At 37.8% G+C, this 25,965-nt stretch overlaps 1 protein-coding gene and 1 pseudogene across 1 annotated transcript; one reads left to right on the top strand and one right to left on the bottom strand.

Moving 5' to 3' along the window:
* The first annotated feature begins 1,216 nt into the window (after positions 1-1,216).
* On the top strand, positions 1,217-3,268 carry LOC113748745 (annotated as a pseudogene).
* Positions 3,269-13,785: 10,517 nt separating this feature from the next.
* Positions 13,786-25,581, bottom strand: LOC113749608 (probable LRR receptor-like serine/threonine-protein kinase At1g06840). The gene is made up of 20 exons (XM_027293404.1): positions 25,476-25,581; positions 24,578-24,728; positions 22,811-22,882; positions 22,588-22,659; positions 22,261-22,404; positions 22,036-22,107; positions 21,863-21,934; positions 19,981-20,055; positions 19,593-19,661; positions 19,398-19,466; positions 19,181-19,252; positions 18,927-19,013; positions 18,600-18,668; positions 17,947-18,446; positions 16,844-16,999; positions 16,115-16,398; positions 15,652-15,703; positions 15,000-15,250; positions 14,569-14,703; positions 13,786-14,407 (listed from the first exon to the last, which is right to left on the bottom strand). Exons 1-20 carry the CDS (start codon positions 25,579-25,581, stop codon positions 14,063-14,065), a joined length of 2,853 nt encoding a protein of 950 aa, XP_027149205.1. The 3' UTR covers positions 13,786-14,062.
* Between the last annotated feature and the right edge of the window lie 384 nt (positions 25,582-25,965).

The raw sequence follows: 25,965 nt of genomic DNA, 5'->3' as shown, positions 1-25,965 counted from the left end.
TATCAGACTACGGAACAAGTTAGACTATCCGTGTACTCCGTTGCCACACATGTGGTATGGATAGAATTGTTCAGACATGAATTGACATGATTCAAGGTAGAGAAAACCGCGTTAGATCCTCGGCCCCTCTACTAAAGCCCCCCAATCTCAGCCTCATCACGGCACTGATGCCACGATATCGATCAAACTCACGTCTCCTTTTAATCTCACATAACTCAAGTTTGCACCTTTTAAAGACTTGGCTGAAATTTCTCTCCAATGATACAAACAACATACTGCAACCACAACTGAAAACAAGAATATAGTATCGGATTGAAAGGGATTTAAAGTCCGTTTTACAACTTTCTTCTCAAACTTGATTCAACTTCCTTGGCTCCAAGGGAAAAAAGATATCAAAACCAATAATCTTCAAAAAGATATCAAAACCAATAATCTTCAAGCAGTTGAGTACAACTATTCAAGCAAAGAATGTTCTTTGAGGAGATATTTCGTATCAGCAAATCAATCGGTATTGTGATTTTTAATTTAGGGGAATGATATTATTAATTTTTCTACAAGAAACATCAAATAGAAAATGGAGTTCAGATAATGAATTTAGACAACATATTCTTTAAAACATTAGAAATAAATACGAAGGCTTGACACAGAATTAGGCAAGATTCATCTTCTATGCCGACTAAATTCATAATAGAACTATTACAACTCCATCAAGTATCTGCAAGCTATGGTACCGACAAACTAGTAAAGCAGTGACACCTGTCTGGTGTTTCCATCAGCTGTAGAGGAGTGGATTCTTTCAGATCACAAATAATGAAGGGACGACTTCAAGGTCTTAATATGACAAGCAATACACGAGAAGATAAACTAATGACGAGGACCACCACTCTCTTTTTTTTTTTGGGTAAAAGATCTTTTTAATTCTATTAGTCCTTCTTTGATATATGCACCTAGCATGAGTTAGATTGGACATGGGGCCGGTACGGTTGTATTATGTCCGATTTTGTTTAATTATTGTATTTATTACTATAATATTTGGTATGTTATAACTACATAATTATAATAATATTTAAAAAATATTTTATTTATTATATTAAATATATATGTGAAATATTTTATTTATGTACATTAATAATTTTAAAATTATAACAGTATGATGTGATCGTACAATGAATAATGCAGCAAATACAAACAAAATCGAATGAAAGCATGACCGCCTGTCCCAACTGCGCCTATGGCGTCCACCTATGTACAGCCATGCAACTCGTAAGCGGCACTAAGACAAACCTTTGCTTTACTATTTCTTGCAGGCAGCTCATCAGGGTAGCTCAAAGTTGGAACTTGAAAGCAAGATGCGATCTTTGGAAACTGCAAATAAACCAAAGCCTCATGCAATCTTTATCCCATTTCCAGCACAAGGCCGCATAAATCCCATGTTCAAATTGGCCAAGATTCTTCACCACAAAGGCTTCCATATTACCTTTGTTCACTCGGAATTCAATCAGAGAAGATTGTTGAAATCAAGGGGGAAAAACGCACTTGACGGCCTGCCTGCCTTCCAATTTGAAACCATTCCTGATGGACTTCCTTTTTCAGATGCAGATGCCACCCAAGATGTCCCCTCCCTTTGTGATTCCACTAGCAAGAACTGCTTGGCACCTTTCAGACAACTCGTTACTAGACTCAATAGTAGTCCCGGTGTTCCTCCAGTTTCTTGCATCGTATCTGATGGGATCATGAGCTTCACTCTTGAAGTTGCCCGAGACCTAGGCATCCCTGATGTCTTCTTTTGGACTAATGGTGCTGGAGGTGTCATGGCTTACCTCAACTATCGAAATCTAGTTGAAAAGGGCTACACACCACTCAAAGGTACCGTATAAATCAACTAATGATTAATTTCAGAAATACTAGTTCAATCAATAACAGATTGTGTTAGAAAAGTGGACCAATTTAAATGGCTTCAAGACGTGTTACAGAATACTTAAAAAGTGTCATCTATAAGGGAAATTATTTAAAGTTGTTTTACAAGATTTGATACTGACTTTTTTTTTTCCTTTTCCTTTTTCATTTTACAGATTGGAGTTATTTAACAAATGGTTATCTAGATACAGTTATCGATTGGATTCCAGGAATGAAAGGAATACGCTTGAAGGACTTGCCAAGTTTCATTAGAACCACAGACCACAACGATATTATGTTGAATTTTTTAATTAATCAGGCTGAGAAGATTCATGATGCATCTGCTCTTATTCTGAATACTTTTGATGCAATGGAGCCAGATGTTTTAGATGCTTTTTCTTCCATCCTGCCAGCAGTCTACACCCTTGGTCCTCTTCATCTGATAGAGGATCAACTTCCAGACAATGAACTGAAATCTTTGGGATCAAATCTATGGAAAGAAGAACTAGGGTGTATTGAGTGGCTGGATTCCAAAGAGCCTAACTCAGTTGTTTATGTGAATTTTGGCAGTGTCACAGTTATGACCCCCCAGCAACTGGTTGAATTTGCTTGGGGACTTGCTAAAAGTGAGACATTTCTCTGGATCATTTAGGCCTGATTTAGTCATTGGAGAAAACTGCAATTTTGCCTCCAGAATTCGTTTGGACACTAAAGAAAGGGTCTATTTAGCCAAGTGGTGCCCATCAAGTAGATGTTCTCAAACATCCTCAATTTGGGAGGTTTCTTAGACACACTGCGGATGGAACTCTACACTGAAAGCATATGTGCTTGGTGTTCCCATGGGTTTTGCTGGCCTTTTTTTTGCGGAACAGAATACGACTGTTGGTATTGTTGCAATTCATCTGGGCACAGCTCTGGAAATTGATAACAATGTTGAAGAGTGATGAAGTTGAGAAACTTGTAAATGAGTTGATGGTTTGGAGATAGAGGTCAAGAGATGAAGAAGAAGGCAGCAGAACTGAAGGAATTGGCAGAAGAAGCCATCGCTGCCCCAAGTGGATCATCCTTCAAAAATCTTGAAAGTTTGGTTCGCAGTGCTGATTTCAAGTCCTGGTCCAACTTAGACAGCTGTTAATGGCTTAATGCTATGGTCCATTTTTCACAGTTCTACGGCCATTTTTGCACAAAATATTAAAATTGCCCTTTTCAAGTCCAGATGTAATTTGGGCGTAGGAGGGCAATTTTGTCATTTTAATATAAGCTTATTATGGCCTGTGACAATCTTTTTTTTGCCTACAAATTAAGCAGAATTGTTTGTAGCCCTCAATAAATTCGCTTGATCAGTAGATGTCTTTTTATCCATTTCAGCTAATTATGGATTTGGCTAAATCATTCTTGCGCACTAACTGAGGTCTCGTTTCAATTAGTGCAATTAGGCCTGCATTAGTTCAACGTAACAGCAAGAAAGAGGCATTAGCATGGCGCATTATTTTTCCTGGCCAACAAGATCAGAGTATTGGTCTACTAATATTTCATTTATTTATCCAATTCCGGCCTCAGAATTCTCCTTTGTTTGGATAGCCATTTTTTTCCTCCAATTTTTGGTTATATCACGCATGTGTTTGACAATGGCTTTTTATTTTTCTGATTATCTCAAAAAAGTACTACAGTATTATTTTTTAAAAAATTTCCAAATAATTTTCGATCCAAAGAGTGCTACTTTATTATATGTTTGGACATGCAGATGGACCCGGTGAAAATAATGGGTTGCGAATTTTCTGAGAAAGAAAAAGTTATAAAGAAAAATTTGCTAGTCAAATCACCAGAATCAGTATTGTCACTTAAAATCAAGAGGACTGGAAGGGCTGCATTGGCTAGGGAGAAGATGGGGAAACTTTAGAATGGAGGGTAGGCTTCAACGGAATAATAATATCCAGCAAAGGACAAATAATTTAAATGGGATGACAGATAATACAATCGGCAAAGGCCCAACTAAGGTGTCGTTTGATTACTCTCTTTTTTTTTTTTTTTTATAACGAAAACGATAAACCTATTATATCCTATACTAAAGGGACGGGTGACCTGAAGAGATTCAAGAATAATTCGAAAGAGGTAAAATCATCATCGGATCAGACGGGTGCATCACACCCGTCTGAATTTTTTAAGTAAAGCCACTTAATGTGACAATTTTTAATGCTTTGATGCTTTGGTGGTGGTTACCTTGGCCTGGTGGTTTCGGTTCGATTACTTAGGAAGTGCAATTATTTGGGCTGTACTAAGATAGGTACGTTTGCATGGCACAGCATTATTCCAGCCAGCAAGATAGTAAGAGTTTTGGCTCAATGATGTTTTATATTCCTTTCTAATTCTGGTTTTACATAAAACTAGAGGTATCAAAAATGGATGACTCGGGAGTGTATGAACGAGTCATAATTGGGTAATGGGTATAATTGAATCAATTCATTTATGCTCATTTAAATATTTAATTACTAATTTACGAGTCACTTAAAATTTTATATTTTTTCTATTTTTTCGCATGTTGTTTGAGAAGAAATAACGATATTTTATTGTTATTAGATTGGTAAGAAATTCAAATTTATTTGCTTAACATTCACTAAAAGTTGAGTTTAAATGTATAATAATTTTTAAATGTGTATAAATGGGTGAGTCGAGTCAACCTATTACATGTCAATTAAATGGTTAATTGAGTACTTATTTTGACCCATTCAAAATTAATGGGCAGGTTTGGGCGTGTTAGGTGGACGGGTTTAAGTAAGTCAACATAATTAAGTTGTAATTGACACCAACTTCTACGTAAAATGCGAGGAATATCCTGTAACAACCTTACTAAAAATGCTTGTTCCTTATAGTTTGACCGTTTGATTGTATATTATGTCATTTGATAGTTACACTTGGTTTACATGTTTGTACATCTTTTGATATTTTGTTATTGATCTTACACTTCATTTATTTGATTATGCATGGTGCTAGATAATTTACATCTTATCATTATCATTTTGATACATACACTTATCATTTAGTTATACACCTCGTCGTTTGGTACTCACAATTTATTCATTTGATTGTAAAAGAAATGCGATTTGGCGCTTATAGTCAATTTATACACCTAATTAATGTGAATATAATTAATGCAATTCTGTTACCCAAAAACATTGCCAATTATTTATGTTCGAAGAAAAGTGAAATTGAGTACAACAAAAATCCGGACCAAAAGGAAATCTTTGGTTCAATGTCTAAAGACAACGAGAGGCTTAGGCCTGATGCAATCCTAGTGCCGCTGCCTTCAGTCTCCAGGCCACATAAATGATAAAACCCACGCTGAAAACTGCAAGACAACCTCCACCAGAGTCAGCCACCCCAGATGGCCTCTGGGAGGGAAGAGAATGCTGCCGTAGATGTGAGGGCAGCTGTCAGGTCCACTGGAAAGCATCCACTGGCCCCGTTGGGACACCTAGTTATCAGACTCAAATGACACCCTACAACTCCCATTGTCCTCTCCAAGAGCTTGTATGGTCTCTGGTCGTTGCATGATTTTCACGTTACAAGTTCCTCAAGAGTTGTTAGGCTTTCCTGATGTGCTTCTTTGGACCCATGGAGAACCACTCAAAAGGTGTATTATTCTTATTAGATCATGTTTCAACTTTCAAGTTTTCGTGTTGTTATTTTGTGAATCCTGCCTGATCATACATGTATCTTAAGTATTTCTGCAATATAGTTTGTGAGAGTTCAGAAAATCCACTGATTAGAATTCTTGCTCGTGGTAGTTTATCCCTCGACCATTTGACTTGCAGCTTCCAGTTTGGATGTCTGGATTGGAAGGTACAAGCCTGAAGGTTCTCCGGTTCTCCCTACTTTTGACTAGAATTATAGACCAAGAGGACATGATGTTCCATCTTAACCTATGACAGGTGCCGAACCTGTGCAATAATAAATACCTACTCGAGAAAAATACAGATTTTGTATATAGCGGTGAGTAGGGTCGAATCCACAGGGACTGGGGGCAATTCGTTTCTTCTAGAGTCCAAAGTATGGGGGGTTTTGGATTAAATGCTAACTAAATAAATTAACTGCAGAAAATAATTAATTAAAAGAAATGATTGGGGAAACTCTAGCCAAGGGTACACTTCAGAAATGATTCAGGCACTGATCATTGATTCACAGATAATTCCACATTTATTAATAGATTAGTTATAGTTGTCATGCACGCGATAAACAACCAACCCTTCCTTAATTTGTCGATAGCCAAGGTACGACCGTTGACTATTTCTCTAATCAGGAAACAACCCTAGGTACGACCGTAGGATTTAATTTCTAGATTTGCATTAATAATTAGAAAGGCCCAATCCTAACTAACAAACACGCTACGAGGGTTCGTTTAAGTTAGATCGTATGTTCCCCTGTCATAAACCCAATTACGCCAGTTGCTACCGAGATAGGGATAACGAACAATTACGGATTCAATTACCCCTATTTAGCAAAATAGCCTATATGAATAATTAAATATTGCGCATCTATTCAATCACTCACACGAGCTATAACAATTAAAAGCAGGAAACATATAAATACCAATAAATTAAGGAAGCAATTAAAATAAATTAGATCTCACAGTAATTGTTGAACCAAATCTTTAGTTGTCCCCTTGACTAGAAAAGCTTAACCACGCCTCATGAGAAAATCTCCCCGTTGGGGAATATTGTCGAACACCTGGCGTGTGTCAGAGGCCAGTCTAAGGAAAGAAAGAAAAGAAACTAAAACTAAACTAAAACTAAAGCCCTAGATATATCCCTTGCTTCTGTACGTTGTCCCCTTTTAAAGCAACAAAAGAAAAATGACTAAAAGCTATCTAGGTGGTCCCCACACATGTGGACAAAGCCTCCCAAGTACTTCTTGTTCCAAGTCTCTCTACGTTGCTTTCTTTGAAGCCCAAATGACCAAATGCCTTTCACTAACTTGTGGTCCCCCACCAATTCAAGGGCCCAAGGATTGAAGCCCTTAGAAATCTCTATATTTTTCATAAAGTCCCTCCTTTTTGGTAGTTTTCTGTTTCATTCCTGAAATTGATTCCAAATACCAAATATGAGTAAATATCAGCAATTAACACAATATTTGTCAGGGATAGAAGGGAAAATTAATAATAAAAATACTAACAAATTATACCCTATCAATTCCCCCCACACCTGAATCATGCTTGCCCTCAAGCATGAGAACAACAATTGAACACCGAAATTTAATAATGGCTATTGCTCCAACTACAGTATTGATACCCAGAAAAACATATATCAAGCTTCACAAGTTAAGATCCAAGAAAAATCACCCCGGTTAGCTTCCCAACCACCAACTCCTCCAATTTAAAGCAAACTAATCTAAGAAAAAGGAATGGTTACTCACATTTATCAGCAAATGGTCCAGCTATTAACCAAAATCTCGACATTAAGATCACAAACCGGCAAGCTGACTTATTCACATACTAACACAATCTTTATTTTATTATTTTTTTTATTTTTATTTTTTTTTTTTTTGAGTAACAAAAGACTTAGTCTATAGCCCTTAGAGCCTTTTGACGCGAACTCCAACATTTGCCAGATGGAGGAGCCCGGTTACTCAGCTCCAATCGCTACGGGACCACGCACTCATAGCAACTACTACTTTTTGACGCGAGAATCGACACTTTAGGTGAAGATCCCCGGTTACTCAGTAATAATCACTAGCGGAGTACAGTCAACTCTTATTTATAACCATATAGCACAATAACTAAAAATAACACAAAAATAACAGCAGCCAGCCTCAAATTTCCAAACATGGAGAACTAAAATTAATAATTGGACCAATTCACAAGAAAAATGCCAACAATCATTCCCTATGCCTAGAAAAGTTAACTAAAAATTAGAAAAGTCAAGCAATTATTGATATTCACCAAAGAGATGTTCCTGAACTCAACCACATCAACTCGATACCTTTTATTAATAAACTTGGCAATAGCAGAATTAGAGACAACAATCCAGCATCAAACTTGGTATTCATATGAAGACTAACCACTAGGAAAAAAAAAGAAAAGAAAATAAACGAAAAAGGAGATAAATATCAAACTAAAAATAAAGGAAAAACCTTTAGAAACTAAAAATAAAAATACTAGCACCCAAAACTGACCCCCCCACACCTAAGTCACACATTGCCCTCAATGTGATAATGTAACAACAGAAGAAAAGAGAGGGGCAACGGTACTTCCCTGAAGTCATCAAAACAGGGGCGGTTCAGGTGGAAATTGAGGATCAAGGCCTGCATGGGGCATAAATGCTGCCAAATTCTGCGCATGTGATGCAGGTTGACGTCAATGTGGGTCATCCGAGTTGCTAGTCGTTCAACTCGCATCTGGAGCTGGTGCCATTCGTCAGCCCCTGGGGTAGGAGGAGGCTGCGAGTGTCTAGGTGTCCTAAACCTAGAAGCGGATCTTGGCCTTACCATGATCTTTAGATGTCACTCTAATCACAAGGGACTACAATTGCCAACAGATAATGGAAACAGGAATTTCAAAGTAATAACAATTTTTTTGTTTAAAACCAACCCAATGAACAATAGGCACAATTCAATCACCCACAGGTTATACGAATACCTGAACACTAATAACAAATGCAATCAATGAGCCCCTGTGGTCCAAATGTAGTCAAATTCAGAATCAAGGCAGTCCAATCATGCAGCAAGTGCTCCAAATAGCTTAGTAAAGGAAACCAAAAGGATAAAATGCTCCTAAACAAGGCAATCAGAGGCAACTAACTTCAATAAGCAAATTTAAGCGTTATAGGCACCTCCCAATTTAACAAGCAAATTACCCACAATTAGACACAAATCACAGCAAAATAGACACAATTGGTCCCAAAATAGTAACAGCTGCCTCCAATTGGACAGTCCATTCCCCAATTCAACCTGCCAAAATCAGCAATTGACCCAAGAAAATGGTAACTCCAGCAACAGTTCAGGAACCAACACTCAAGAATCAAATAGGTAGTCTGGCACAGAGGATTAAGAAATGGAAAGCAACACTGCAACCAGTACCACTGGTGCACAGACAGGAAAGAATTAAATTCAACGGCAGCGACTCAATCACAAGAACTTAAACTTTAAAATAAGCAAGTATCTTCAAATAGCAGCAACAACGATAGGGAAAAGATCTCAACCAGTACCACTGGTGAGTCACAGGGAAAAAAATTAATCAAGCGGCCAACAAATGAATAAATAGCAGAAAATCTCCCCACTATGGCAGCAATTAAACCCAATTCTGTCCAAAAAGTACCCCCAGAAAATGCCTAAATGACCTCCTGCTTTATCCAAAACAACTCAATCACAGGTTGGACAGAAACGATTCAATCACAAATGCCCAGTAGTCACAACTCGATCAATTGGTCAACCAACAACACAGGATTAACAAATGTTAAACAATTACCAACGCCAGTACCACTGGTAAACGCACAGGGACAAATTAAATCAAAGAGCCAACCGAATCCACTAAGAGATACAAACAACACCAGATAGTACTCCAAGAGCCTAAACAAATGACAGTTTTATCAGACTAGGCAAATCAGTTGCAGGACATAACCCAATGCACTGGGTCTCCAATTTAATCAAAATAAGATAAAGGGGCACGATACAGAAACTAACAAAGCAGAACTCAAGTGATACCAACAGGGACCCCAACAGAGCAATGAATTCAACTAATTGGAGCAAGTGAAACTCAACGAATGTCACAAATTGGTCATTCAATTACCCACTTCAAGTGACCAAACCTTAAGAATTTTAAGAGTCCCAGCAAACAGGCAATTCCAGCAACCACAGTTCAGAGTTCGGACAACAGTTTAATCCCAGCAGTCAATCAGGTAGGCAATCGCATAAGATTAATAAATTTTAGGCAAACCACCACAACCAATACCACTGGTGCACGCATAGGGAAGAACTAAATCAAATGGCCCACTCAAATGTGATCCCCACAGATGAAAATAGAGGCCTTGAGTAGATAAAACCCAATCAATGCTCAACAATGTAATTAATACCAGAAAATACCCCCAAATGGAGCAGCAAAGAAACGTAATTCCACCCTTATAATGAAACCCAGAAAATGCCCAAATTACTTACTGGCTTCAGCCATCACAAAACCCACAAAAAATGTGCAAAATCCAGTAATTTAAGGACCAGAGAAATACTAATCAAGGTGAAATTGGAATACCTCCACCTGCCAATTTTGGGCAGGTTGTGACGCGCGGCAAGGAGGTGGTGGCGATGGAGCTACTGGAGGTTGGCGTGAGCTGAGGCGGAGCTGATGATGGCCGCGGGAGAGAGAAGAGGGAGGTGGCGCGCGGTGGTGGCCGCGGCTGTGGAGCGTGGGCAGGCGGTGGTCAAAGGCGCTGGTGAGTGGAGGTGGCGGGGATGAAGCTTGGAACGGAGGCGGCGGCGATGGCAGCTGGTCAGCGGCGTGCGGCAAGTGGGTAGCCGGTGGTGGAAGGCGGCTAGTCAGCAGCTGAGCGCGCAAAAGGACAGGAAACTTGGAGCTTGGAGGTGGTCGAGAGGGTGGCAAGCTGGTGGTGCTCGCGTGGTGGTGGCGGAGACGCGCGGAGTGAGCTCGCCGCTGTGTGGGCTGTCGTGCTTGGTGGTGTGCGGAGGATGGAGGGCAGCCGAAAGAAGAAATAAAAGAAAAGGAAAGCAGGGCAGCGGGGAAGAAGAGAAGGAAAGAAAGAAAGAAAGAAAGAAAAAGAAGAAAGAAAGAGAGAAAAAGAAAAGAGAAAAAAAAAATAGTTTTTTTTTTCTTTGGATTCTTAATTTTTTTTTTCTTTTTGGGTTTTTTTTCTCAATGTTTTTTTTTTTCAAATTTTTTCCTGAATTTGAAATTCCAAAATTTGAATTTTTGAAGAAAAAGAAAAATGCCTTTTGAATTTTTGAATTTTCTCAATGTGAAATCTTGAAACTTTTTTTTTTTTTTTTTTATGTTTTGGGTCGTCAAACACCGCGTGGGCATGCCAAGATTACAAAACATCCACTGACCTCAAGAGACCCAAACACCGCGTGGGCACGCCAAGATTGGTGTTCGTCCTCTGATCTCAGGAGACCTAACACTGCGTGGGCACGCCAAGATTTCACTTCGCGCGGGCACGCCAAGATTGGTCTTCGTCCTCTGGTCTCAGAAAACACTAACACCGCGCGGGCACGCCAAGATTTCACTTCCTGGTCACAGTGGAAGAGATATTAGCCTTGATACTACCCAATGGAGAAACGACAAAACGAAAGAAATAAACAACTAAAAATAATAAAATCAATATTTGGGTTGCCTCCCAAAAAGCGCCTTTCTTTAATGTCTTTGGCTAGACATGCTATGCTTGTTCACGGAGGATAAAATCTTGTAGCTCGTCTCATTGCTTCATCCTCTACATAGTCCTGATAGCCCTCGTAGATAGAATAATCTTTGGGCATACGAGTTACGGGCTTCCATGGACTAGTAAATGGCGCCAAACGAGTCGATGATAATTTGCATTCTCCATTCACTCCTCCCTCACTTGCATTTATTGGCACAAGATATCTTGCCATCGCCACTCTTAATTTATTCCTGTCATGAAATTCAAAATTGTCTGGTATAATAAAGTCAATTTCATTAATAGGAATTGAAGAGTAAGAGTCAGGAGAATAGTGATGAAGGAGTGGAGGGGATGTCACCGCATTTGGAGATTGTTCACTGGATTCATTCACTTGAATGAGTTGATCCTGGAGTCTCATTTTTTGCACTTCAACTTCCTTTTCAACTGCATCTTTAAATCCGTTCCCTTGAAACTCTTGCAGTTCCATGTCATTTGGCCAGATAATTGCACTCTCATCTCCTTCAAGATTGATATTGATTTGTGAGGGCAATTCTTCACGGTGAGAAGCTAATCGCTCTATCCTGGATGTCAATTGACGCATTTGATCCGCCAGGTCGCGAAGGCTCGCTTGTGTCTTCTGATGAAATCGATTTAGACTCGCTTGTGTCTCCTGATGAAATCGATTTGTATTAGCAATTAGTAATCCCATCATTTCTTCAAGAGACATACCTGACACGGAGGATGATTGCTGAGACTCTTGCTGTTGAAAATCCATTGGTCCGGTCGCATAATCAAAATTGGAATTATCCCACCATCCTTGATCATACCCGTTTGAATAAGGGTCATACTGCATTTGATATTGGGGTGGAAAATCTCCGAAAGTATCAATTGGAGCACTTAGATTGTCTTGAAATGCGGGGCATGTGTCAGTTGAATAACCTGAGTCAAAATAAGTTCCACAATTTGCAACAGCCCATTGATCATTAGGAAAAACATGACTCTCATAACCCCATTCAGGAACAAAGTCCAGTCTATCATCAAAATATGGAATGTTAGCAGCCATAAAAAAAATAAGAGAAAAATAAATTGAAAATAAAAACAAGGTGAACTCAAAAAGAAACAAATCAATCTGGCACCAGTCCCCGGCAACGGCGCCAAAAATTGACAGGTGCCGAACCTGTGCAATAATAAATACCTACTCGAGAAAAATACAGATTTTGTATATAGCGGTAAGTAGGGTCGAATCCACAGGGACTGGGGGCAATTCGTTTCTTCTAGAGTCCAAAGTATGGGGGGTTTTGGATTAAATGCTAACTAAATAAATTAACTGCAGAAAATAATTAATTAAAAGAAATGATTGGGGAAACTCTAGCCAAGGGTACACTTCAGAAATGATTCAGGCACTGATCATTGATTCACAGATAATTCCACATTTATTAATAGATTAGTTATAGTTGTCATGCACGCGATAAACAACCAACCCTTCCTTAATTTGTCGATAGCCAAGGTACGACCGTTGACTATTTCTCTAATCAGGAAACAACCCTAGGTACGACCGTAGGATTTAATTTCTAGATTTGCATTAATAATTAGAAAGGCCCAATCCTAACTAACAAACACGCTACGAGGGTTCGTTTAAGTTAGATCGTATGTTCCCCTGTCATAAACCCAATTACGCCAGTTGCTACCGAGATAGGGATAACGAACAATTACGGATTCAATTACCCCTATTTAGCAAAATAGCCTATATGAATAATTAAATATTGCGCATCTATTCAATCACTCACACGAGCTATAACAATTAAAAGCAGGAAACATATAAATACCAATAAATTAAGGAAGCAATTAAAATAAATTAGATCTCACAGTAATTGTTGAACCAAATCTTTAGTTGTCCCCTTGACTAGAAAAGCTTAACCACGCCTCATGAGAAAATCTCCCCGTTGGGGAATATTGTCGAACACCTGGCGTGTGTCAGAGGCCAGTCTAAGGAAAGAAAGAAAAGAAACTAAAACTAAACTAAAACTAAAGCCCTAGATATATCCCTTGCTTCTGTACGTTGTCCCCTTTTAAAGCAACAAAAGAAAAATGACTAAAAGCTATCTAGGTGGTCCCCACACATGTGGACAAAGCCTCCCAAGTACTTCTTGTTCCAAGTCTCTCTACGTTGCTTTCTTTGAAGCCCAAATGACCAAATGCCTTTCACTAACTTGTGGTCCCCCACCAATTCAAGGGCCCAAGGATTGAAGCCCTTAGAAATCTCTATATTTTTCATAAAGTCCCTCCTTTTTGGTAGTTTTCTGTTTCATTCCTGAAATTGATTCCAAATACCAAATATGAGTAAATATCAGCAATTAACACAATATTTGTCAGGGATAGAAGGGAAAATTAATAATAAAAATACTAACAAATTATACCCTATCAACCTACCATAGTGGAATGATACACACAGGGCTTCTGCTATCATTGTCAAAGCATTCGATACCTTGGAGCTTGAAATACTAGAAAAACTGTCACCGATGCAACTCTGAACTTAATACAACCATGGTTTTTGTATTACTTAAAAAGAGAATCACATACATGCAGCTAATTTGCAAATAACATCCTCCGCATGAACTATCATACAAGGCCATGATTTCTTTCGTCTCAATCTATGCATCAACTAGTTATAATACAATGAGCTTTGATTCATTGTGCCAAAGTTTAGCATGAAAAACACAAAGAACTGCACTCAGATGCCTGCTCATATACCAAAGAAATGAGTTCCCTACATGGAGGGTGAGGGCAATATATAAATACAAGGTCAATGATCATCTAGGTGTGAGGGTGGAGATTACTTCACTGCCAGGGTCTCTGCCAAGGGAATCATCAGAGGAAGTGTGAGGATTTCTCGTTGCAGCGGATGAAGATAAAATTGCATATCCTCCAGGGCTAGTGGCAGAGGATTCTGCTAGTTTAGCTTCAGGCTCTGGCATTAGTAGCCAAATGTCTTCAAGCTCTCTCACCACTTCTGCCATTGAAGGTCGGGCCCCTGTCTCTTCTTCACAGCACTTGAGAGCTAGAGTCATGAACTTCTCTACACAGTCAGGGAGATGAGATCCTATATGCTTATCAATGACCGAAATCATCCTACCCGAACTATAGGCATCCTTCACCTGGTTCATATTTTGTTTAAAGTCAGTTAAGAGAGACATCTCTGCCGCAACAAGGTGAAGTTCAAGAGGATGATCAACAAGTGGCTTAGAATATGCATGTGAATATGTGATCAGTATATTGGTTACTTTCACCCTATGACGACAAAAGTGTGAGAAATTACCTCACGGACAATGTTTTTGCCCTGTACAATTGGTGGCATTCCTGTCAACAGCTCCAGAAATACCACACCCAGGCTATAAACATCACTTTTATCAGTAAGCTTACGAGTCAGGAAATAGTCTGGATCAAGGTAACCCTGCAAAGATATTCTCCTCGAGTTATCACATCTATAATGGAGTATATATGCTTGCCTATTCTTATTTGACTGCATGATTACAAAAGGGAGCAGGTAGCTCTTTGAATGTGAATTGACAATGTATTGCATATTATTTCATCAACAGGGTGGATGATAACATTCAGAACTTGAACAGAATAAACAGATCAGAGAAAATTGGATATTGACTTCCCAAGGGGGAAAGAAGATGTTAATAATGGCTCTCGTTCACACAAAAAAAAAAAAAAAAACTCGTCTGCTAACTGGATCATGCTTACCGGAGTCCCCTTAACAACAGTAGATACATAAGCAGGAGCAGTTCCTTCAAGATCAGGAATTGGAGCAAGCCGTGAGAGTCCAAAATCGGCAACCTTAGCTGTAAAGCCAGAGTCTAATAGTATGTTTGTTGCCTTGATATCTCGATGAAATATAGGAGGATTAGCTTCTGTATGTAGGTAGAGGATTCCCTTAGCTGAACCTAACGCAATTCTCAACCTCATAGTGAAACTAAGAGGCTCCTTAGACTTGCCTGCGATATACAAGCAACACACCAACTGTACATTAATAACCCCTAAAATTGCATGTGAATGACCAGCTGAAGTAATTTGCTACTCAGATAAACTATAAGTTCAGTACTCTATGACCTGTGGATCCAAATTTTGTCTACTCACCTCCCCCTTACTCCTAAGCGGGTCCAGAGGAAGAAATATAAAACAAAGAAACAAAATGTTCCGATTTGTATCAAGAAGAACCCAAACACACACTTGGCGGTGTGCCATTGTGTCATCCTCATTGTAAATATAAGTGAGGGTTCATACTAGGTCACATAGGACTAATTTTGTGCAAGAAAATGTCAATCAAGAAATAGAAAAGCATAAGTAATCAATCAATAGTCAGAAGAAAATTGAGAAGGCAGTTGACGTAAAGTACCAGACAGGTGATCCCTCAAGGTACCATCAGACAAGAATTCGTAAACCAACATCTGCATCATAAAGCACCATGAACATGGGAAAATAATCATTATCCATGAACACGTGATTTTAACTATATAGTCTGTTTTGTACAGCTGAGGAGCTTAAATTGCAAGATGTTGCTCCTTGCTGCAACCCCCCCTCCCGGTGTTTTGATAGGTTTCCTAGTAGAATTGTACTAAAATCTTGATTTTCACAACAATGGAATGCAAATCCTCTGTCCAAGCCTCAAGTGTTACGTCAAGAAGTCAAACATCCACCTCAAGCAACCATCATTGCCTTAGTTCCTCCTCCCCCACTCACCCCGACCCCACAAAAAAAAAAAAAGAAAACATAAAGAATTGGAAAAAGTAAAAAAAGAACTACAGTGCTGAAAAGTTGAAAAAGCCTAGCTGATGTTGAATGTGATATTCTACGGGTACCTGTTCACCTTCTTCATCGCAGTATCCAATCAGAGAAACCAAGTTTCTATGATGTAATCTTGATAGGAGTTCTATTTCTGTAAGGAACTCCTTTTCACCTTGCATTGAACCCACTTGAGCACGCTTAATGGCAACAATATTTCCATCAGCTAGAATGCCTTTAAAGACTTTTCCATACCCTCCTTGTCCAACTTGGCTAGAGCTATCAAAGTTGTTGGTTGCAAGAGCCATTTCTTTGTAAGAAAATTTTTTCACACCATCAATTTTGACCGAGATCTTTGACACTGCAAGTATAGCATGAAATATTACAAAATGATAGATTTCAACCACCATATAAAACTCTTCTCCTATCAGTCAATTAACAAGTATAACAACCCACACAGCCCCTTTAAATTTCATGATTTGTGATTGCAGAAATAAACCTTATTGCATGCAAATCAGTATTCCAGGACATACCGAACTAAAGGAAGAAACATAGGGAGGCCATATCAATCAGTTTTTTTAACCAATTGATTAAAAATTAACTTTAGCACAATATAGGCTAATTCAAGGAGAGGATATATTTCAAGCTTCAAAGCAATCCTTTTTCTTCGTTGTACGATCAACAACTGAACGTATACTTGCATAATGGCATGCTATCAGGAGTTGCCTTATACACCACCACTAAGAAACAATGATGAACTTTAATCTTCGTATTGTCACCAAAATCTCCAACGATAGGAAACTCACAGTTATGTCCTTTTGAAACTGCATGATGTTTCCTCTTGCGGAATCTCAAGATAAGCCACAGCATACAAGCACATAGTATAGCTGCAGCAGCAATGGCCCCTGAAACAATGCCGCCTATGGCAGCCTTGCTTAAACCAGAAGCTGAAGGAGAAATTACTGCAAGTTAGAAGAAAAATTTAGGATTAGACTAGTTTTTCAAAATTTATGGGGACATGCAGATATGAAGTACTTTGTCCCCCTGCCTCTTTGAATGACCTGAACAGGATCAATAACTTGTCCGTGATGAAATTAAATGCACAATTTCAGTAATGTGAATAGACCATGAGACATATAGAAAGGCCAATAGACTTTCACACTGTAATTAAACTTACAACCACATAAGATAACCAAAAGCACAAGTCTCGGAACTTGTGGTTATACAATTCTAAGTTTTTAAGTACCACAATCACTATTAACTAATATATCAGAATTGCATTATATGCGGTAGAGTGGAGAACAATCAGCATCAAGTGCCGATGCCTTTATGCATGCGATGATATACCAATGGCCTGATACAATCAAAATCCTTACAATAGGCTTCCTTTCCTATGACAGTCATATTTATTATGTAGTTACTTTTTACGTGGACTAAAACAACATTTTCTTAGCACCATGTTTCACTTTGTTCCATTTGGTGTACAAAACCATTGTGGTTAATGTAAGTGTAAATCACAGTTACCTGCTGATATTGAACCATAAAACAGGGATTATGGGAGATATCTGATATCATCTGTTTCTGTTTAACTTACTATTTCTTTAGTTTATTGAATGACATCAAGATTACGAAGCAACTGATGAAAACTTTTATAGCATGATATGTAATTTAAAGGTGGTGGTAAATAAAATTCTATAAACAAGAAGGGAAGTCCTGCAGTTACAGTAAACCTCAACGGAGGTTGGTCCAACTAACCTGGTAAAGAATTCAAAAGGATATCAGGGCTTTTTAACAGTTAAAAGCATACATAATAAGTTGTATGGCTTCTTTGTTTCAATGACACATCCCTCCCAAAAAGTCAAAACAAATATGAACCATGATACCATATCACGCAGAATAGGAGACAAACCGTCATCATAAGGTTCCGGAATAGTAAAGTTTAGAAGTTCCGAAGGACCAAAAATATCAGCATCGGGAATCTCCCATGATGTGAACATTGTCTGAATTCGAAGAACTTCACTCTTACTGAACAGGTTCAAGTAAATATTATCATATACTGGAAAAATCTTCAAGTACATCCTCAGTCGAGGGCCCTCTTCCCATGCAGTTGAATTGATATAAAGCTGATAAAGTTCTAGTTGCAAAACAGAGGTTAGATGCAGCACAAACTGATGGATATAGGGCCGGAAATCTTGGAAACCTGGACTCTTCAAACGATAACCAACATAGAGAGGTAAAGCACACAAGCAAGGAACAGGAGATGCTGGTGCAAATTCATAAGGGGCTGGGCAAGCTTGAGGAGGGCAAAAACTGGAGTTTGTTGAGTTAACGATATTCCCAGCATCTTCGTCTTCAGTTCCACAGAACTTGGTTAAGGTAACATTTGCGCACATAGGATTTCCTTTAAGCCTGGAAATTTATTGAAACAAGTAGCGGGAAAATAACATAAGATACATTGCAAGGTTTATAAATGACCAAAATATATTTTAAACATTTGTACAGGGTGAAAATGCTGCTTCTAAGCTACAATTCATTGTCCTGAAGGTAATCCAACTAACAAACCTCATCGTGACATTTGAAGGGAGAATAAGTCTGCTGGAGACATTTAAAAACCTGTTATTCTGCAGATCTCTGGAGCACAAAACAGATTCATAATTAAAGTAAAACAAAATTTCTCCCTTGTTGATATTAATGTAGTAGGAGTGATCCAGACAAATATATAGATATACACACACATATATAATATTGAGTTAAACTTTTTTTTATAGGACAACATGGCAGACCAGTGTTTCCATACAAACCATGTTTTGGAGGATGGAAGGAGCATAGCCCTACCCCTGAGGGTGAGATGTAATAAAGAAAATGGATTGCTAATGTTTGTGAACTTACATTGTAAGTGCTTCATTGCCAGTCATAGTCGTATTTGGCCAAATAATTGATGGTACAGAACCATTATACAAATTGTTTGCAAGTGACCTGCAACATGAATAATGTCCACTTAATTGATTGAGTCCAATTAATACATGTTTCCACCAAAGAGATTAATACACCTAATGGATATGAATTACACCATGAACGGAAAAACTAAGCAGCAGCATTTTCTTGGAACACAATATCTGATTTAAGAATGAATAGATGCTTACAATCTTTGCAAATAAGGTAGACCTGACAAGTTCATAGGAATAGTTCCAGAAAGATCATTGTGTGATAGATCGCTGCAGCATGCAAACAGTAGCTGTGGGTAAGCGGAAGAATTGTTACAATCAATAATTAACATGAAACTGAGTAAGTACTTCTAAACACCAATATAACAGGAATTTTATTCTATTAAACACCACAATGACAAAAGAGTTTGCTTACATAGTTGTGATATTCCCAGAGATATTACTTTGGGGCATAAATCCACTTAGCCCATTAAAGCTGAAATCTCTGAGTTGAAGGTATAAATCAGTCAGCATAGGAATTCCGAACAAAGTAATGAAGCAAGAACATTTAGAGACCAAATATAACTGTGGATCATTCACCTACCAGCGTGTCTAGCATAGGATGACTTACATATATAAAAGGTTAACCATGTTGCTCAGGTCTGGGATCGGTCCTTGCAGGCTGCAGTTCCGGAAACTCCTGATACAGTCAGGAAATCTAAATTGTTACAAATCTTTGCTAAAAAATTTCTCCAACATGTCTGCAGTTCCTAATCTATGTAACTTTTTTCCATCCATTGACTGGAAAATTTTCATCAAAAGAAATATTCCACATTTCTTTTGATGCAGGAGTATACTGCATAGAATATGGGATACCAAATTAAATCGAATATCTTTTATCACATATCCACATCCATGGGTACAGTCATCGTATGCCTTACGCTTTACATGATCAGGCATTTTTTAACTATAACAAAATCATGAGCATCTGCATCATGTGCAAGACCTTTGAAACTTACATTTTCAATACATGGGAGAGGTTCTTGTAAGTACCGGGTATTGAAGTCCCACTGAAATTATTGTTATCAACTTGACTACAACATGAAGGAAAAGAAAGTTAGATGCAAATAGAGGCAAAACAAATCATTGCATTCACATTGTTGGAGTTTTTAAAACAAAAAACTAAAATTGATTAGTTCCATGACATACTAAATGTTGCAGTTATTAGTGCGATATGCTCAGTTGCAAAAGCATTTGTGCCCTCTAGTAAATAGATTTAACCATGAAAAACTTCTTTGCCTACATGAATAACTTATGATGTCTTGCTTTTTCAATGAAATAAAAATTGGACTTAATTGAAACTGCACAATTACATATCATAACCAGCTCGATTTCAATCATCTTCAAAATATTCACAACTGCAAGAATAAAAGATCCACATCCAATTGAACATTCAACAGACCCTCCTTAGAATGCAGGATTTACTAACATAATGCAGCCAATAAGCCAAATAATGGTAAAAGTTGATGCATTTGAGACCTATTTACTCCTGAGGTCTCCGCCCTATCGTTTGAATCTGCTATCATTATATAAAGAATACATAGGCAATTAGCTCAAATCCTAATGTCAGTTAGACGCTAACATTAATTTCTTGTAGACTTGTTGAACCTATTTATACTATTTTGTCATTTGTCCATGAGACAATGCAAAATCCATCTAGAAAGTAATCTGCACCTTCCTTTCTAAACTGAAAAGGAAATTAATTCTTCTTTCTGTTGCCGAACTCCACTTTACAAATATAACATAGCACACCAAGTTTTCACATGGAAACGGAGCAGCAACCGGTTTCCTTCTTTGCCTTGAAGGAGATTGTATCTCATCTTCAAACCGGTTCATTTCGTTAAAGAAATATATGTGACACGATTTTTCCTTCAATTTCAAGTTTTAATTGTATTTATATCTCTAAGTTCTTATGCATACCTTGGACATTAAAAGGTTATATATTTTCATTGCACAACTCAAGACCACATCTATCCAAAGTTACAAAATCCTACTATAAGTACTAAATGCTACTTTCCAGAACAGTTGTATTGAAAGCTATTGAAATCTATAAGTCCACATCTTTAAGGACTTTGAAAGACAGGGCGAACTCTTCCTAAAGCAAGCAGACTTTGGATACCTGGAAAGTACAAGCAAAAGAAACTTTTAGTCACATCGAGTGAGCAAATATTATCACTTGGAGTTTACTTAACCACTATACCAGATGTCACTAAATACTGCTAATCTCAAGTTGATTCCCTTGCACAGTGTGTTACTCCGAGTGACTTCATCCACTAGATCTGTCGATCATCTTCTGTCATAACTGATAGGAGCTTGGGTATTGGCATTTTCAAAGCAAAAGTATGGAGTTTTATGTGCCCATTTGAAAGGAAAATGAACTACTAGCAAGCAAATGAACATATGGGAATACTTGATGTTCCAAATGCTACAGGCAGTAGCTGCTTCAATCACAAGACAGGCATTTTTTCGGGCCATATTCACACATTGCTTATGGTGATTAGGAATATTACTTCAAGGTTCTCGTTGCTTAGAATGTGAAATTATCAGATCTCTGTGATTTCTCCCATCAAAAGTTTGCAACACAAGTATATACTCTCATCAAGACTTCTCCTGTGATTGCCTTTTCCTGCTTTTATTCCTCTTGCAAAATTAAGCGAATGCATTCTTTGAGAATGCCTACTTTTGATATCCAGATGAGCAACTTCTTTTAACAAAATCAGATAACCCGAGCAAATGAAGATAATGTGCAAGCAGAGTAATTTGAGATTAGGCGTTACAGAGACACATAAAAGCAATAACAATGAACTCACGTGACATATGTGATGAAGAAAGATAGCGTACAGTATAAGCAAATTTGGAAGCAAGGAGAAATCCGGTGGTAGATACCCTGACAAATTGTTATTATCCAGTAACCTGAAAAATATATGCCATTTACAATTCCTAAATCTCAAATAATCTAGTGCAAAATGTATTATAAAAGAAATAAACAAATAAAAACTCAATTTCTTACTCACAGGTGAACAAGACTCGGAACTCTAGATAGCTCAGGTGGGATTTGACCGCTAAGTGAGTTGTTATTCATGTGGCTGTTGGAGTGTAGCGTAACAAACAAGAGGAAATGAAGTTACTGATTATAGTAACTAGTAACAAGAAGACAGATCCAGTTTCACTGCAGTATGAAAGTAAACTTGAGGCCAAAGGGGAAATTGGAACAAGCAAACACAGAGAAAATTTCTCACAGGTGCTTTGCCACCTTCAAGTTTGAAAATGATTTAGGTAACTGTCCAGATATCTGGTTCTGGTCAATTTGTATCCTTTCCAAGTTTTCAAGGTAACCAATCTCTTCAGGCAAGGAACCAGTGAATTGATTACCACTTAGGAGCCTGTAAAAAGAGAACAGTTACAGGTAGGCCAGATAAAAGTGGCATACTTATTTTTGTTAAACAAAAAATGTTTTGTGATTACAAATTTGATTCCATCATAGCACTAAACTAGAAACAAACAACAACAAATACCACAGATTTGTTAGAGAATAGAAGCATTCAACTAAAGCTGCGTTAGCTTACAGCATTTCTAAGTTGGTCATATTCCCTATCTCTTTGGGTATTGACCCACCAATTGCATTCCACATGACATCGCTGTAAAACAAACATGAAACACGCATTTATAAAACAAAAAAGAACAATAAAGTTGCAGCGACCCAATGAAAAAACCCAAAATTAATTGTCTTGGAAAACGAATCATTTTGCATTTTCATCAAACAAGTTCCAAAAAGAAACTCCAACTTACAGTATCCTTAAGTAAGCTAGACGGCCAACCTCAGCTGATAAGCTTCCTGACAGGTTCAGGTTAAGTAAATGCCTGTTCAGAGACAGAAACCATTGAATATCATACAGTTTTAAATCAACATGAAATATAAAAAAAGAATTTCATTTCCAGGTGAGTACTAGATATGTCACATAACTTCTCTAAGATGATTACTAAAGCATACGAGTTCAAGCAATTGCAAGATACTTTTGGACGGAAACATTTGTAAGATTTTCTGGAAATTTAAAACAATTTTAGATGCATAGAGCAGCAAAAAAATTGAGCATCTTGCGAATGTAGATCTTATACAGGTAAATAACTTCCCTAAACATGCTTTCCTCTGTCAACGTACAAGACTATCAAAAGGAGAAAGTTAGTGCTCCTTACAAGCATCATTTTCAACACTACGAAAACTTTCCATAATTTAGAGTATAATAACAGGCACCATAATTACAGCATATTGCATTTTGTTGCTTGATACACAAGACATGATGCACTGGATACTTGTCATCGTATACATGTAAATGATCACAAGAAATTTGTTCACATAAGAAATCTCATCTAGGTTATCCATTCTGGGGTCTGCTCCGTTACAACCAAAACCATTACTACAATTTGTTTCCAATTAGAGGTTTCAGAAAAACATCAGCCCCAAAAATCTTTGAATCCAAGAAAGTTACTGAAAACTTTACCAGGCGGGATAGTTATTGTCAATTCCTGTCTACTAATTTGGATTGGGCCCCCAAAAAGAATGCAGCATATGCCATGCACCCACATCCTTCGCAGAATCTTACCTTTCATTTACACAGCCCAAAAGATGCAAACATTTTGTTTCTGTTCCTCATCACTAATTCATCGATATCTCAAAGAATATCCAGGAGCCAAATTGATCAAAAATTTTCCAAGCATCAAAAAGATAGTTTACCTAAAGTACTTTCTATTGTTGTTTAATGGAACAGAAAATTAAAGATTAGGCTTGCCAACTCGGTCCTCCTCCCCTACCATGGAGGCTGCTCCAACATCTTGTCATGGATTGTATACCCACCAACTGATTTACAATGAAAATACACTGCAGGCATGGGGCCAGGCTGCGAACCCAAAAGAGTCATCAATTAAGGCCCATGGCATAGCTTCAACACATATTTCCAAATGTTATATGCACAAAAGTGCAACACTTACTCGTCAACATTTGTGGCCCATAGGCATGAAGAGCAGCTCACATAAGACACCTAAAGAACTTAAGCTATATATTCTGCAATTCCCGTTGCCAAACAAAGTATCCTAGAGATTGGTAGGTTACACACACTCCTGAAGGTCAAGGAATGGTTATGAGCTATCTGAAACTCAGCACTGGTAAATGGCAATCCTCCCATAAACTCCGTTCTTTTTTGTTCCGGTAGTCCTCTCAACAAAGAAAAAAATGCTACTCTGTAGTACAAGTAATATCTATATGCAGTGTGCATACATGTGCGTGCGTGCCTGTCATTTTCAGCCAAAATACGGTACTTTATTCCTGAAGAATGCGTTCATGCTAAGTATGCTTTATGCCAAAATCCAGTTCTATTATTTGTATTGTTTTACCTACGAAGGATATATTTTGGAAAGCAATTACTGCATGATAAAATTACAATACCAAGGGTTCTGTGTGAAACACAAATAGTAAGACATATGAAATTGGCATCCAAATATATAGGTTCAACAAAATAATAACAGAGGAAAGATAAAGCTCGGGAAAGAATAAAATCATACAATTCTCTGACATGATGATAGCCATTAGCGACTTGTCTATCAAAGCACAGGACTCCTCTCCAATTTGAAACACATGGGTCTCCTCTACTCCAGCCACTGAGAATCCCATTTGGATCAATCAAATTTAGCTTTATAGCCTGCAATGCTCTGACTGCATGTTGAATTCAAAATCTTGTTACGATTTCATCATGCAACTGAAATATTTGTGCAAGTTAGATTAGCTTCTTCTTTTTCTTTTTTTGGATTTTATAAATTTAATTGTTGGGATCTTTCCAAGTTAAATTTCAACAGCTACAAACTTTGCTGCAAGCTCCTGTATAGAAATGGCATAGAAATGCAGATGCTTAAACGAAATTCCTCTTGCATGGTAAACATCCTGCGGTTGTTCTATTATGATTATGTTACTTATTCATTTGATTAACAGACTAAATGTCAATTAGCCAAAGGTTTTGAATATGCACACTCCCTCGAAATCTCTCTGCTCAATAATTAATATCACATAGTATATCATATCCGTGATCGGTTGTCACTAAAAATCTTTTCTATATTACTAAGATGACGGATGATTCAAGCAAAGTGTGGTTAATCAAAAAAATGCGGTGTTTGTGGAAACAAAATATATTAGAATATGTACAATCCCAGAAGCTCTCAAGTTGAACTTCTCATAGTCTACAGTGAACATGAGTCAGATCAATTGATCATGCAGAAATTGATAACAAATTCAGTACGTATACATCTTGATGACGACTCATATACGGCTGTAAAATGCTTCATATACATCTGCACAGTTTTCTACACAATGCATTATTTGCAGACAACATTAGACATCATAATAGAGCTGCACAACTTTAACCATTCATAGATGGATCTCCGTTTTAGTTTCATGTAGATAAATTACCTTCTGTAGGATCTGTTACTTGGCCATCTGCTCCCGCCAGAAGCAAAGCCCAGAAAAGCCCCGCAATCGCACTCACTCCTAGTATCGAAACTCGTGAGCAGGGCATTGATGTAATCCCAAGAAAATTCATTTGTCCACAGTTGTCCAACATCTCTTATATGTCAAAGATGCAAATGCTATCCTTGAAAAAAAAAAAGGGATATTTCATTTAAATATGATTTGCAAGTATCCTTTCAAAGAGAGGTAAAAAAACAGACAAACAACTATTCTTCAACCAGAAAATAAAACAATTATGTTAGCCTAATAACTTCTGGGAACTTGAACAAATAAATTCGGAGAACCCTATGGTGTGTTTTGGGGCAGTCCAAGAAATCCCAGTAAGCTGATTTTGTTTTATCAGTTGGGTCTGATGATCACTGGTGCCTGGAGAAGGGCCAGAGGGCAGAGAGGCGATACTGACGGAGTCCATCCCAGTTGAAAATTCTGACTT

This window comes from Coffea eugenioides, chromosome 10 (genome assembly GCF_003713205.1).
Source record: "Coffea eugenioides isolate CCC68of chromosome 10, Ceug_1.0, whole genome shotgun sequence".
Lineage (NCBI taxonomy): Eukaryota > Viridiplantae > Streptophyta > Magnoliopsida > Gentianales > Rubiaceae > Coffea > Coffea eugenioides.
The sequence above is the reverse complement of the archived record's forward strand: the minus strand, read 5'-3'. Positions and strand labels throughout refer to the sequence as shown.